The sequence below is a fragment of the Lissotriton vulgaris genome, chromosome 8 (genome assembly GCF_964263255.1).
Source record: "Lissotriton vulgaris chromosome 8, aLisVul1.2, whole genome shotgun sequence".
NCBI classification, from domain to species: Eukaryota; Metazoa; Chordata; class Amphibia; order Caudata; family Salamandridae; genus Lissotriton; species Lissotriton vulgaris.
In genome coordinates, this window is record NC_141696.1 from 194,274,290 (window position 1) to 194,290,292 (window position 16,003).

At 43.3% G+C, this 16,003-nt stretch overlaps 1 protein-coding gene across 39 annotated transcripts in view; it reads right to left on the reverse strand.

The window, feature by feature from the left end:
• Window positions 1-16,003, reverse strand: part of SYTL2 (synaptotagmin like 2) — a 411,708-nt gene that overhangs the window by 36,736 nt on the left and 358,969 nt on the right. For all 39 annotated transcript variants that reach the window (XM_086933941.1, XM_086933940.1, XM_086933962.1 and 36 more), the window contains 2 exons: window positions 15,192-15,294; window positions 9,692-9,853 (listed from right to left, as the gene is read on the reverse strand). In XM_086933941.1, the coding sequence (XP_086790067.1) occupies window positions 9,692-9,853; window positions 15,192-15,294 (265 nt within the window). The remainder of the gene's footprint in view (window positions 1-9,691; window positions 9,854-15,191; window positions 15,295-16,003) is intronic.

Consider the following 16,003-nt stretch of genomic DNA (forward strand, 5'->3'; position numbering starts at 1 on the left):
CCTCTTCAAAGTGAACACCAGGTATAAATATTGGACCTCAGATACCAACTCTTCAGTACCCTTCGGGACCTGTGGATTCTACCAGGAAGAAGGGTTGCCGTAAGGACCGCTTTGCTACTCTGCTGGACTACTGCTCTGAAGGACTACTGGACTGCGGTACTGACCTGCTGCCCTCTGGCCAGGGTAAGAAGAGCTGGACCCGCAACTCTAAATCCAGGACCTCAGAGTGACTCCAAAGGCTAGTTGGCTGGCCTTCTGATCAAAAGCATAAGGGACATAACAGGCTTCTCATAACATTGAACGCAGCACCTGTACTCTGCCATCTGTGAGTTCTACCCTGCCAGCCCTGGACCCTTGGGAGTGGGCCTGAAGATGCTCTGCCAGCAACATCTGTAGAACCAGCAGAACAGATGCACCTCGTCTTGTGTGGGCCGTAACTAGAGCATAACTGGCGCATCGCCTCCAACTTTACACATTGCTTCAAAGTTAAGCCTGACTGATCTTTGCCGAACTACAAGAGGGTTGAGCACAGGCTAATTTGGGGTTTGCTCGTGACTTTCTTGAAAAGGAACGTGGCAGCTGTTTGAGTAGGGTTACACCCCCTTAACCAGTTACCCAATTTCTTACAATTCACCTTCAAATGGTTTACAACACTAATTTCTGTAGTAAGAGACTTCATGAGTATGGATAAAGGCACTGGGATAAAATAGAGTGCAAGTGCTCCATTCTGCCAAACCTCAATAAGCCAGTTTTTCAAGTGTAGAAAATTAATCGGGCTATGGTACGCTCTACACCAGTATAAACAGTTTTATGAATTCTAAAAAGACTACGAAGGGCCTTGACGGGACACTGCTTACATTTTACAATTTTGAGTGCACTGGTAATGGAGTCACATTCTCCAAGGTTGCCACCAGAACCGGACAGTTCTTTTTTATGGCTCCAGCATCTCAAGGGTAGGGATTTCATAAAAAGGGGCATTCGCATAACTGCTTTCCTCAACTCCTGATGAAATCAGCAGGCATGAGCCCCCAGAGCACTGATGCTAGCCTTGCTTCGCTACCTCTGCAAAAAAATAGCAAATAAGATTTGCATCAACAGAAAGACAGAAGGAAGTCAATTGCAATACCTCTAGCTCATCTTCCGGACCTTCATTCACGAAAGCCATTGATTTCTAGAACTGGCATGATACGCAGTTGGGCTATTAGTTTAAGCCAACAGGCATCATCGCCAACTCAAGTGATTCGTTAATACTCACATTCTATCTCTGGCTTGGGAAAATATGACATCTTCATACCCAAGGACTTCAAAATGGTCAACAGATTTTGTAAATATGGTTACTGATGTGTGTTTTTACACAGAAAATCAAATCGGTGTAAAAACATGCCACACAAGATAACAGAGACTTATTCCTGGATTGTGGATGTTAAAATACTATTCCACTACACAATTACCAGGTCATCCAGGAAACGTACATGCAGTCTGCCCCTTTACAATTATCCTACAACATGAGCTATTCATATTTTGCACACCCATGGGGAAATGGTGGGATAGCTGCAGATGTCATTCGTACATTAGTAACTGTAAACACTGCAAAAAAACCTGTGTCCTCTTTGGAAGCCCCCAGTGCATAGAAAAAGTCAAAACTTAGGATTTAAGAAAGTAAGAAAACTGGAAAATCATCAGTTCTGTTTATCTACCGTTTCCTATAATAACACTTTCTAAACAGAAACAAAGAGTAAAAGCTGATCCAGCTTGCCGAATATTTGGGCTGACCATTGTGAAAGTTTTGTTTGCAAAGACGCCTCCACCCACGAGTCTCATGTTTAGAGGCACTTGGATGCATCTGGCGGAGTGTATGAGAAAGACAAAAAGTGTTTCAGAATGTAAGAAATTGGATAATTATTTGAAGTGGGAGACTGCCCACCTCATGTAACAGTCACATCTCTTGTCAGGGTGAACCCTTAAAGTCACTAAATGATGTGAGCTCGGCCCCTGGCACTTTAGGAAAAAGTCATCTTGAAGCTTGTGTTCCTAGAGCCACCCAGAGCCACTGGATTCAAGCTAACCTGGCTGATGAGGGCTGTTAGCGTGAAACCTGTCCCAGGATGCTTGTTTCTGGTCAAGGGAAGACATGACTTGGCAGTTCGGGCTGGACTGTTCCTATGAGGCACAGGGTTAAGACTGATTTGCATACAGCTGTGTCTGAACTGGGGTGGCGAAGTGAGCTAAAGAACAATGATGGATTCAACCCAGATCTGTGACTAGGGGCGATTGCCTGGAAAAGTTTCAGCGCTCCGTCCATCATCTGATTGTGGGGAAGAAAATAAAAATGACTTACCTACCTCTCTTCCGTCCTCTTCCTGGCTTCTGTTGAATCAGGAAGCAGGATAAGCTCCCCTAAGCCAATCACAATGCTGCATTGTGATTGGTCAGAGCTCCGTGGTTCAGTGCTCAGATGAGGAATAGGAGCCTGGGCATTTTCTTCACCCAGGGTGCAATACAGTGTGGGTTGAGAACATGTAAAGTATGCATGAATGTTTGGCCGGCCAGATTCAGAGGTAGATGTCTTAACCCCTTCCATGCGGCGCGAATTCCCCGCCCATGCTGACTCCGCCTTGCGCGGGCGGAGTCATGACGGAACTGTTCCGTCATCCGCACAGCTCACCCGACGTGCATGACGGAACCGTTCCGTCAGCAGCATGGAAGGGGTTAAGGGGAGATCATTAGTTATTGGGTTCTTGCTTTTTAATTGGAGCTCTTGACTGACTGGCTACATAGTGTAATATCTAATGCTCATAGGCGGAGGCGTGGCCAAGCCCAACAAGATGGTGAATGCATGAATTCAGACCTCCCCATCAAAACTCTTATTTGCCCTTTGCCATGAGAGTGGACCTGCCGCCCAGTTCTCCAGTCAATGGCTCCCACAACTGGACAGATTCCAGCAAACAGCCCCACTTGAAGCGCAACCTGAAGCTTTGAGTGGTTGAGATGCGGATGGTGAGACAACAGGGGTCCAGAGCTCGGTTCGGCCACAAGGCCTCAGCCAGGAGGGCACGCTTAGCTGTCCTGTGTATTGACAGTGCCTGGGGATGGCCTAAGTTTTCCCCACTCCTCCTTTTGGAGTGAATCGCCGTACACTAAGCAGACTACAACTTGGGCATGGAGGCCAGGCACTGGACTGAGGAATGGTGATGTCAGATGAGACCCAGTAACTCTGGGGCTGCCCTTCATTGGATGAACGACCCATGGGGAACATGGTGCAACTCATCACACGTTGCTGGTAGCGTTTGGTGGTGGACACTGCCTAAGCACTGCGGAGAAACAGAACCCAGGGAGCCTGAGTGCGATGTGGATCCCCAATTGGATCTCCCACAAAATTGGATCTAGCGTTCATTGAATGGAGAAGTGAGCCAATAGATTCAGGGGCACGCTGAAGCCTGGGGTACACAGTTTGCCTATATGGCTGCACCAGAGAGTCCATGTTGGGTGAGTGGGGCCAAAGATGGCGCAATCTCTACCTAAGGGCCCTGAGAGTTTGTGAACCCAGAGGTATTCGTTACTTTCATAATAACTCAACAGCCTGTAACTGTGAGCCAGGTGCCTTTGAAGCCTTGTCTTTGGCTCATCTTCTATACATCAGTGAAGTGGACTTGAACATCATCAGGCCGTCATGCCTTCAGGCTTCTTCCCTTCATTCCAAGTGGGACTCAGTACATCCTAATATTCGTCCAGAGGTTAGGAGGTGATCTTCAACCTGTGCTGGAGTCATGGCAGGAGGTCAAGGCAAGATAGACTCCACCATTATGTCCTTTTTCTCAACAATCCTCCCACATCCATTCTAAAGATGACGCACTAACAACAGCGACCAAAGGTCTAGACTATTCTCCCAAGAAGATCTGGCACAACTTATCATTAGAGACCTCCTCCTCCAACTCTTTCAAGAGCTCAAGGTCAATATTAAAGGGGTCAAAACCGACCTCCATCATGATCTGTTTTCTCTTCAATGCGTTGTCGACAACCTTCGAGAGAGGGTGGACCAAATCAGTGCTTAATTTGTCAATAAATACGTGCCAGAGCCCTCATGAGGAGGCCATTACAGCATGCATGACCCACAGCTCCTGCCAGCGCTGCCAATGATAATACCAACCCAACTACTAACCATTGGACTCCTACAAGTGTGACAAATCAGACTATTTCAGGCCCCCAAAACTATAAGAATTGTTTGGATAGGTATTAGTAATGTTTAATGTATATTAAAGTTGTTCTGCTCTTCTCTAAATTACACAAACAGTGGCACCATGTGGCAGACTGTCATAAGTGCCAGTGTTGACAATTAACTGCCGGAGCCAAGCACCAGAAACCACCAGCTCAAATTAAGCAATGGACCAAATCGAACTTTTCATGGACAAACAAGCAGAACAATGCAAAACTCTACAACAATGCATTATCCAGATGAAGGACCAACACATTATCCTGCAGGAGAAGCAAGAGGACCTCGAAAACAAATACATTTGCAACAACATTCACATACAGGGTGTTCCACCCACCATCTCAGATGCCAACCTACCAAAGTACCCAGCCAACCCCTTTGCTATCATCCTGCAAAGAAGCAAGACAAACACATCCTTACGGACAGGACACGCAGAGCCTCACAACGAAACTGGGAAGTGTTCCCCGGATGTTCAAACTTACATCCATCATTTGATAGACAAGGAGGAGATCATGACCAAAGCTCGACAGAGGGCCCAATCTCTTTTAATGGCACTCCACTTTTCCAGTATCTTTTAGCCTCCACTCTTTTGCAAAACAGCAAATCTTCAAGCGCTTTACAATCTTTCTTACTTCTCATGGCATGAAATATAGGTGCGCTCACCCACTCTGCATTGATTTTACCTGGAATTGCCACACACTCACTATGGATTCACTTCAGGAAGCGAAAACAGATTCTGAAATTACCAACTGGCGTGAGATTTCAGAGGCACAGAGAGCTTACTGAGGCGGTGTGCCAGGGGGCGATTAGCAACCACAGCACAGATTGAACGCAGTAAAAACCAACTGTTGAAGTACCTCAGATGAGTGTCTGATGATGGGAAAAATCAAGACGAACGACATGCAACGGACTAGCTCCCTCATGTACGGAGGTGGGCCAGCACTGCAGTGGGCTCATCTGCCATTTGGAGTCTTCCACACTTGCTTGGGCCGGGTAGGCGAAAGGTTTCTTCACTGCTTCAATACTAATCCCTTTATTCTTGTTTTTATTGCAGAGTGATAGAAACCTTCACGTTAGCAGGATGGCTGCTTACAAACAGTTGTGTGGTTTGCTTCCAATCCATCTTGGGTATTTAATGTTGACATTTTACACATAAGGACTTTTTGGGAGGAGGAGGAGGAGGAGGGGATACTACACACTGATAACCACCCATTTTTGTACAAACCCTTCGGTTCCCAAATAGTGACGACAATACCTATACTCCCTATACAGATATTGTGGCATAGCCAATAAATTTACCCAGTTGATAGCTAGTAGAGGACTTAATACCCTCTCTAGGAGACAGCGAATCTTGGGTATTCTTAAATTGGCAGCATTCAAGTTTGCTTCTTTGCGGAGACACACCTTTTGGGAACAGACACTCATAGGCTAAGACAGAACACAGCCCCACTCCGCTCATGCTGCCTTTCATTTCTAGTTGGTGGGCGCAGCAATCCTCCTGTCCAGCATGGACCTTTTTATAGAAAATAACCACAAATCTGAGAAAGCGGGTCGATGGCTGCTAGTAAATGATCCCTAGGAGGGTCACCCAATTTTCCTGGTGTCAGTCTACACCCCAAATTCAGGAGATTTAAGGTAACTGAGGGACAAGTTACAGACTACTGTCACCTTTGCTGAAGGTCTTCTTATAATTGGGGGTGACCTCATGCTGGCCCTAAAAGCTGCACAGGATACATCGCAACAATGACACAGAAGTACCCCAGAACTGAACACAGAGAGGAGAGTTTGGTTCACCAACCTATGGTTGCTAGATACCTGGAGACATGACACACCCCTTTTGTTGCAGGTTACTGGCACTACTCTGCAGCTCGCCATGCCTATGCCTAGATTGATCTCCTCTTGTTGGACAGGAGACATGAACACTTTATATTTGAAGCAGACCAACTACCCCAAACTCTTTCTGATCATGCCCTGTCTCTCGGACTCTTCAATTGGAGGAGGAGTGCTGAGGCAGAATTGGGGGAGCGGGTGCCTAAATGATTCTCTCCTTCGTGATGATGGCTGTGGTACAAGCACTGGGGCTGCTTGACCCTGCACTGCTACCCAAGTTTGGATCATCTGTAGTTTTGGAAACGGACATCGGATGAACTTGTATGCTTACCATGTGACTAGTTTGGTGTGGAAGGTAAGAGTGAGTGAGCAGGGAGTTTACCGATTAGGATTGTTTACTCTGAAAGCAGTGTTGATAGTCTTCTATATTGCAAAACAAATTAATTATTAAAAAGCAAATGCTCATTGTTTAAGTGTTTTAAGTGTTAATTAGGGAGTTATATAAAAAAAACCTTGTATTTTTGGGGTTCCTTCTCTTATTTTTCGCAGTACATATATGGTTGTGAAAGGAATGAAACTCTTAAGCTGTTGTTTGATGTAAGTATTTAAAGAATATTATCTTGTTCTGAGGAAGGAAATCAGTATGTAGCTGTCAACACAATACCCACAGAGGGACTTTGTGATTTCACTGCATAACAGAACTAATGCTTCAAGGTCAAAATCTTCCTAGTCTAAATATAGTCAAAGATATAGGTAGTTTCTGACATGGAGCTCTTATGATGTTGGTTATTAACTGATTATTTCTCATCTACAAATTAGGCAATTAAATCTACATGTGTTTTAGGGAATAACCTTTGGTTTAAATGAAAGGGATTTAACTTTTAAGTATGCTTATTTAAATACATTTCGGGTGTTTAGTATTTGGTTGGTAAATAGTACAAAACTTTCTGTATTTTGCTGAAAATCTTTACTAGGAAGAAACTCCACACCATGATAGAGACACTGCCTAATAGTTATGACCTGGCAATTACAATCTCTCATTTCTAGTCATCCATGCACCTTTCACATCTTTAGTGCTCTTTTTCTACTATAAAAGCATTAACCTTACTCCCTCATTACCACTGACTTATTACAAAACCCTGCAGTACTAGCTCAGTATAAAAATCCATGTGTCTCCTCTCCAGCATAACAATTCGCATTTACCAGCCTTGAACGCCTCTTGTGGGTACTGACTTAGTGGCTCTTAACGTTTTGAGCCTCAGTTAATTATTATTGGAATCCGGGGACCCCCCATTGAGACATACTGGAAGGTGGACACCCCCGCCTATAGCAATTTCTAAGATTTGAACTTCTAAACAATACAAAAAATACATAAACAAGTATACACCAAATAAATGCTCAAATATTAACATCTTATTTCATTCTCAATCAAAAATAGAAACAGTTTTCACATTTTCAATTTTGCTTCTTCATTTGTTTATACTTTATTCATTTTTAGGTCTTGCCTGGCTAAAGCAGCGCATGCGCTGCTCTCACCAGAGAGGACCTTTTGCAATCCATTCTCCCAAAGCCTGCACGAGCAGGGATGGACAAAGATGGCTCCTCTCGCCATCTGTCCAAACCTAACAGCATGCGCGTGCATGTAGGGACAGTGGACAGTCCGCGCCATTTAAACACGGCGTGCTTTCACTTTAGATGCAGTTTAAATTGAAAGCGCGCCGCCATGCACGCGCGTGCACTGCACGCCAGCCTGGCTGACCTCCATTGTCTATTAAGGTTGATAATTTCGGTACATGTACAGCATGAAAAATACCACTAACTAGTTTATTTACCAAATTGGATTCCATTCCCTGAAACATTTACCAAGCCATCGTAGGGGGTATCATAGCAATCAGTTAGACCCTTTTCTAAGCAAACATATGAATTGGCCTGATCATTTACAAGATACCCCTCCTTCAATACTGCTTTTTCGGTGACTGATTTTTTCATAGATTATGAATGTTTTGGGTGACAGGCGCATCATGCTTTGCGTGGGGGAAATGTAGCGCCTCATCTGATCTCAGCTTTATGTTTCTTTGCTCCTCGGATTGAGCCACAGACTACCCATGGCGAACACTTCAGTTCACACAAGTATTGAATACAGCGGCAGATGAGACTTCAGGGCTTCAAATCCCATTCGGATCCACCCATATTACCTACAGGAGAAACTGTACATTTCTCTACCCTAATGTTCTGTCCCAAAATAAAATGTACTGAATTTCTGGAGATTAATGCCTGGTTAGTCCACAAAGAGAGGTGGTTGTGAATCACTTGATCCTCTTATGCGGGTTAAGGTCGCTTAGGCATGCGACAGGAGGTATTTTCAGTTTACTTGGAACTAACTGGGTAAGGCGCTGGCTGTGTACCGAACAGGTCGAAGTTGCTTTCTTTGCCCTTACCACTGAACGGCTTGGTTGAATAATATTGGTTTACTTGTGTTCATTTTTTGAAGAGAGGTTCGGGGCACCTTACTTCCAAAAGTGATTTGGTGGGGATTCACAGAAACCAAAAGATTAAGAACCTCAGAGCTACAGCACTGTCAAACGGTTCTCTTAAAATATTTAAATTGGGTTTGCGTTAGTAATTCCCCTGCACTTTCGTATGATGACAGGTAAGTGAGCTTACCAATACGATTCTACGCTAGCTCTTTCAAATCTACTGGTCCGCTCCCATCTGCCTTAGAATCTGGTCCATCTGCATGGCAAGACTTGCTTGATGGCTCGTCACACACACATTCCAGGGAGTCTGGTGACTGCTGCATGCATAATGTGGCACACTACCGGTACTTGGAGTCTGAGGCTTCGTTAATGCATCCAGCTACAGCACAACTGACATGCACCTAAAACCCGTCTGAACAGTGCTTTGCAAATGGATGTCTGCACTCTGTAAAGAAGCCGAAGATTGGATGTCCCTGCATTCTGAACACCTTTTTGACCAACTGACGGACACTGCATGAAACTCGCTCTGCCTAGAGTCTGAACACCAGAACGCGCTCTTGCAGCCATTACCAACACCCAAAGACTCGTTTCAAGAGTAATGGCAAAGGAAAAGAAAGTACAAGCATTGAAAATGCAATAGGTCTCGCTTTTGATTAAGTTAAAGCCATTTGCTTTGCTAATATTATTGTATAGCAAAGCAAAAAGCTTTAACTTAATTAAACGGTGAGACCTATTGCATTTTTAATGCTTGTTAATATTATTGGTAACACAGTGACGGACCCCTTGAATAGGCCTCATGGATCCCCAGAGGTCCTCTGACCACAAGATAAGAACCACTGCCCTAGGTCACCAAGTCAATTACATTCATGTATTATAAATACGGACAACCAGGCCTTCCAAGCAGATCAGCTTCCTTTGGCAATGGAGGACTGTAGTAAACCCAACCTCACTAAACCAAACCACAGCAATGCACCTGCACATTAACCAATGGAACAGGAGTCAAGGATACTACACACCCTAATCCTTCCAATTCAGTCAAGGACATTTAATGGAGGACAGCACAACTCGCTTCTACCTGCTATGGGGGTATTACAACAGGAACATATAAAGATTTGAGTCTGTGATGAAATGCCAGAGAAAGGAGCTACGAACACAAAATATCAGATAAACTTACCCTTGGCTGCAGGGCGAACCAGTTCATTTGCTTGTTGTTCCAGTCCCATGTTGCCAGATCAATTTCCACCTCACCCAAAAAACTATTTCTCCCAAAAGTGTCATTGTGCCACACAGAGAGATTTAATTTCTGGGTAAGCAGGTTTCTCTTATTAAGCTTGTACTACAAAAAAGTGGAAAACATGTGATCAGCATCTTCCAACAAACAAAACACCATTTAAGTAAATGGAGGCTTCATTGATATTCTCAGAATCCACGCAAAGAACTGGTGCTCTCAAAAAAAGCATGTGAAGACAGAATAGTTCAATAAAAGAAGAAAGCAGAGAAAGGAAGGCGAAAGAGGCAAAACCACACAGTTTTTGATAATCTGAGATTGAGAGAACTCAAGTTTTAAGAGACTGGACATCTATTTCTCAAAGCACACCATCCATTGCCCTCTTTCTCAGATAAGCCTGAGTTACAGTCACATGCAGTTAGCATACTGGTGGATGGAGATGCTGCTACAACCCAAACAATCTCCCAGCCTGTCCAAAGAGCTGTGGGGAAAAGAGTAGTTCACTTCAGATACTCTACATTAAATGGAAGCCTTGGAAGCTTGCAATACAGGATCGGTCTGGTTCTCATATTCCTTCAACTGCTCCATATCATCATACCCCAACTGACACAAGCGGATCACACCTGGCCAAAGCGCACACCATATGGCATCGGCCTGTAATCCTGCAGAGAAATGGCAACCAGGTGCTCACCAGCCTCTTGAGTCGTTTTACTCTGTGCAGCAAACACTATGTGAAATCCAGCTGTGTCATAAAAAAATAGTAGACGATCAATGGCAAATTGCATGCATCAAAAGCAGAAGTGATCAAAAGCAATCACTTCGAGTCTCCAATGTGGTCCATCTCTGGATTCTTAGAGGAGCCCATTTCATGCTCAAGCTACCAGAGGGGATGTTTTCCTATATATGTCAGGACCAAGCGGCTTCTTTCTCAGAGATGTGTAGATTGGTCTATAATAAGACCACACAGGGGCATGCGTGCCAAAGAGACAGGAACAATGTGGTTATGCAGTCATACAAACTCAAAATACTGAGTCCAAGAGTTTATTTGGGAACCAGCTCTACTTGGCAAATGACTTACAGTCCACTTGGTGCTAGTGCCCTTACAGCCTCAGTGGTGTCTTTAGCAACACCCTTGTTATTCAAGCCTTTCACTTAGTGTTCTGCAGCGGAACTAAATCTGTCCTTCCAGAAGTAGGCTCCTTTAGAAATAGTTTGCCTGCAGCAGGAGTGGGGGTGAGGAAGGTCAGTTGTAGGTTGAGAAATCAAAGTGCGACCACCAAGATGGTGTCTTTTAAGTAGGGTCTTGCTGTTGGATTGTAATAAGAAACCTAAAAGCTTCTCCCTTCGCATTACAATTCTGTTGTCGGTAGAGTGCCTCGACTTCCGTGAAACATTTCGAGTCAGAATTCTACTAGGGATTTAAGATATGGAGACTTTCTAAATGTGAGACTGTGGTGTGTTGTAGCGGCCCTCTACCCAGTAGCCTCTGGGTTGGTTTGTAAACCATCACAGTGGCATTTGCCTGGGTGATGAGAAACTTATTGGCTAGATTGGCTTTGCACCCATGCTTAAAAACATTTCTTAGAAACACTTGTAATATTCCACTCATTCCCCACGCTAAGCATTAGGTTCTACTTTATTGTTGAAGTCAGTCATGTTTCACTTTTATGGAGCAACAACTAAATGTCAATTTTAAATTGCTTCTGGTAGTCTATATAGTAAAGAGGAGTTATTAACCAACCTTATAAAAAACATGTTTTCTGCCAGATGGCAGCAGCTGATGACCAATCTGTAACGGGCTGTAAGATTTGTGTATAAATAGAGCCAAGTGAAATGCTTTATACTTTTAAGTGATAATGTGATTTTAATTACAAGACCGGAGGCTCATGTTAGGTCTCCCTTTCTTGCTTTTTTTTTTTTTTTTTTAACATCAAAACAGAAAAAAAGACTAGATAACTGGATCCTTAAAACTACAATATCCAGAATCTCTGGGCATATGGTTTACCAAGAATATCACAGGTGGACAATTAGTCTTATATAAGTCTTTGGCACATCAATTCTTCTTGATTTCTGCTATGTAGCTGGAGATACGTGCTATATTCTTGTCACAATTATCTGTATGCATCAACGTCATTTTACCAAAATGCTAGGGGTAGCTGAAGTGACATCACACGCCTTTTGACCTCCACTTTCACTCACACCCACATATTTACACATATTTACACAAACACAAATTCACACATATACATTTTCACACATAAACACACTCACCCTCAAGCACACACACAACATGCATTTAAAGGCAATATTTACTCACCTCAGATGCCATGGAAGGGCATATTACAGCTTATTGTACTCCATTTTTATCACACTATTAGTGAATAATATATTATATTTATTCACGATAAGTGTAATAAAAATGTAAAGAAAATAAAGAGTGGCGCCACAGCTGCCCCGGTGTTCGTGGCACGGAATATGGCACCTCCGAGGCCAGGGGTCGCAATTGCTGTGCTAGGGGCAGCAAGTACATGAATGCCTTCAATATCAAATCCAGCCCCAACTAAAAATTATTTTGTACTCAGACACAGTTCCTTTCAGTTTAGAAACAAATGAAGAAGCTTCATGCTACTGGAACATATCCACTGCTGGAAGACCGAGCCATATTCAGTTCTCCCCATACCTTCTTTTAGAGTCTGATGGAGGGTTGTCTGGTTGGGAAGGAGGAGACGGCAATTTGCGGCAAATACTCAACGGAAGGAACATGTGGAGGGAAGAGATCAACGGCGGACTCCAATGGCTGCACCTCCTTGCTGTGTTCCCGTTATATATTGTTGATAATGTAGTCACAATTGGTGTGTACAAACTGCTCCTGCACCTGCCGTTGGGAGATGCAAACTGCCAGGCAGATAAACCGGAATCTGGGAAAGGATGGAGCGGTGCACTACCCTGGTCTTCTGTTTTAGTAACAACAAGTAGTCAATTTCCTTTAGTGAAAAAATGTTCTTTATTGAGACATTCCAACAAAAATGTGCAAAGAGTCTCAGCCAACACATTTCATTCAGTAGAATGAACTTCGTCAGGGCATGTGTAATATTGAAGACTGACTCCAATTGGTTCCCGTGATGGTGGGGTCTCCTGTTAGGAAATGACTGAATATCGCTGTGGTAGCAGTCAAGTGTAAAATGGCGGCGCCGAGGACAGAGAGTGCCTCCTTGATAAGGGCCCAATAGAGAGATCTGAAGCCATAGAATATCCGTGCTCCTTCCTCGCACCACCTCTGGATGATAGTGGAAAATACTCATCTGAAGGAACATGGTCTCAGAAGGAATCTTCAATGCGTATCAGCTCTTCAGAGCCGTTTACCAGCTAAACTGTGATGCAATCATTCACAAAAAATTAGGTGTTCAGTTTTTCTTAATTTGGACAGTCATACATCAGAAATATGAATAAATCATCTAAAGGGCACTCAATCAAATTCTATTGGAATTAGCAAAACTGTTCTGGGAATACGGTCTTCAACATCATGTTTCAATCGCAGCAGAGTACTTTTGAGAGCTATCAATGAAGAGGCGTATTGGTGCTCGCGCCATTACAAAGTCACCAACGACAAAGTGACTGGCAGCTTCATAAACCTACTTTTCAGTCTCTCCTAAACCTTGAGGGCCATTATTGATGCCTCTGTTTACATCCACCCAACTAAGTCACTTTTACAGTTGGAGACTAGACCCAATCCTGTTGTCTTGTTCAACCCTACGAGAACGCAAGGGTCCGCAGTCATCATAACTCCTCCCTGGCCTTCATAGGTATTGTATCCTGAACTCCTTGCAGATGTCCAGACATTCCCATTCCTTTTTCTATTTTTAATCATCTTCGTGCCAAACCAGCAGGGCTCTTAAGGTTTCTTCTCGTCAGGCAAAATGAGACTTTTAACACGAAGGTTTTATTCCATCCTGGAATAGCCCCAGATCCTTGGCATATTCTTTTATATTCATCGAAGGGTCTTGGACTTCTGGCACCAAAAGGGTTTTCAAGTCCACATGGGCTTCCTGGTATTGCTTGTGTATGGAGTCGCATGTCAGTCCCATTACGGCACATGTCTCTGTTGTGGAAAATGTATTAAGCTCACCAGCATGTGCAGGTAAGCGCTATAAGACAGTGAATACTCACAGGTTGGCCATTTGCTTAGAACATAGATTTGTGGACGGAAGACCAGTAGGGGAACATCCCTTATTTTGACACTTAATAAAAGGCATATGGCCATATGGACATATGGAGAAATATTCCTTGTTTACCTAGATAAAAAGTTTTGTGGAATGTTAATTTCCTTCTAAACATGTTTTTTACTTTGCTGGACAATGTTTTCCTTTCACTGAAATTTTGATCTGATTAGTTAACTATGCTATGGAGTTTCATTTCAATGACATCGAAGTTCTAGATTTCTCTGCAAGACTGTTTCCTCCCTATCGAGTTCTTTTCTCAGTTATCATAAGAACAAAAACTTACATTTCTTCTACTGAACTTACTATCATCTCAGACCATTCAAAGCTTTGCATTATTCACTTTCTTGGAGAGCAAGAGGACTGTACATCAGTTCTGAGATCATAGGCAGTCCCATTTGCTGTTTTCCTCTGAATCTCCTTTCAGATGAGTCACATGAACCATGCGGCCAGCTGGAATTGATATTCCCGTGTTGATGGGGCTCACTCATCTAGGGAAGTATGGCTTTTATAGCTTTTCACTTGGGTTGTAATTGGAGGACATTGGTCTTCTACATTCAAAATCTTTATTTTAAGCCTGTGGTACACACAACTACTTCTATTACAAAAAATGCTTTAAAACTGAATTAGGAGTCTCTGGTCTTGCAATAAAATCTGGATTGTCAAATTTTGTATGTAAGGAAGTCACAATTTTAATGAAGACCCGGAGGCAACTATTAACCCAAAACTGTTTAAACCGGGATTATTTTTGGAACGGTTTCTCATCTTTCCCTTTATATATTTCATGACTTTGTCTTCCTTTTTCTGCAAGGCAGGATTTTATTCCACTCAGGAACTTTATTTTATTTTCTACTGGAGTAAAACAAATTCAAATTGACTTTCTTCAAAACAGAGATTGATTTAGGATCCCTTGTAACCTATTTCTGTATCAATTTAACATCATACACCAGTCCAGCAGCATGAACTAATCCGGGACTTAGGTATGCGTGGACAAAATGACAAAAGCTCCCTGGTTGAAAGAGTGTGATTAGTTCCACTTTATAGGCACTTCAGCAGAACAGAGAAAACATTCTGCTCTAAAACCAATGGAGAGCGCCTACCACAGGTTCCTTCCTATACATTATACACAAACCAGATCTTTCATACACACTAGCATCAACCACCTTTGGCAGCTACTCAATAATAAAGTTTCTCTTCACAGCAGAACTCCAACTACTGCTTTAGCTTACCCTTAATATTTCATTGTAGGCAGGATTCAACGTTTTCTTCCTAACAGATGTCTTCCTCTTACCCATTTTTTCTTTGTCTGGAAGTAGATAGCTCTTCACATATCTAGAGAACAATGAAAAACACATGTTACTACAATTAACAGATATGCCATGCTGCTACATATTTTTAAGGCTCTGCTATTTTTTTTTTTTTTAAACTTTATTTTTGGTGGCGAAGAAAATAAAGAGGCACAAATTATACAAATGACAAAGCAGTTAACACATACGGACCAAGAAGGTCAGATCCAAAAAGGAGGTACACAGCCAGGTGCGGCCCACATCCCGGGGGCAGGGCGGCACCTCGTAAAACCTGCAAAACAATGAAGGGATTTGCTCTTGTGCTCCCAGAATCCCCTGGTCAATATCAATACCTTCGCCAATTTTCTTACATGGTGCTATACCAATCCAAACATAACAAAAACAAGAACCCCATGAATGGCATTTGTGGCATTGATGCAATCACATAAGGAGAGGTAGGCAAGGGCCTACTACAGAGCGGTCCTCATAGTAGCATGTGGTCGATGGTAATCACAATGATCAACAAGTGTACGCAACAAGGAATATCGGCATGACTCAGGGGACTGCTACACCACCTCAAGACACTGCACCCCGGATCCCTCCCCACCATCATCATCAGACTCTGAGGAAGCAGAGGAAAACAGCTCCGCGCTGGTAGCGTCCGAGTCATCCTCCTCCATCTCCTCGATACACATGGCCCTCCAAGCGAGTAAGTCCTCCTGGAGTTTCCCATCCCTGCGTGTGCTCTGCATATG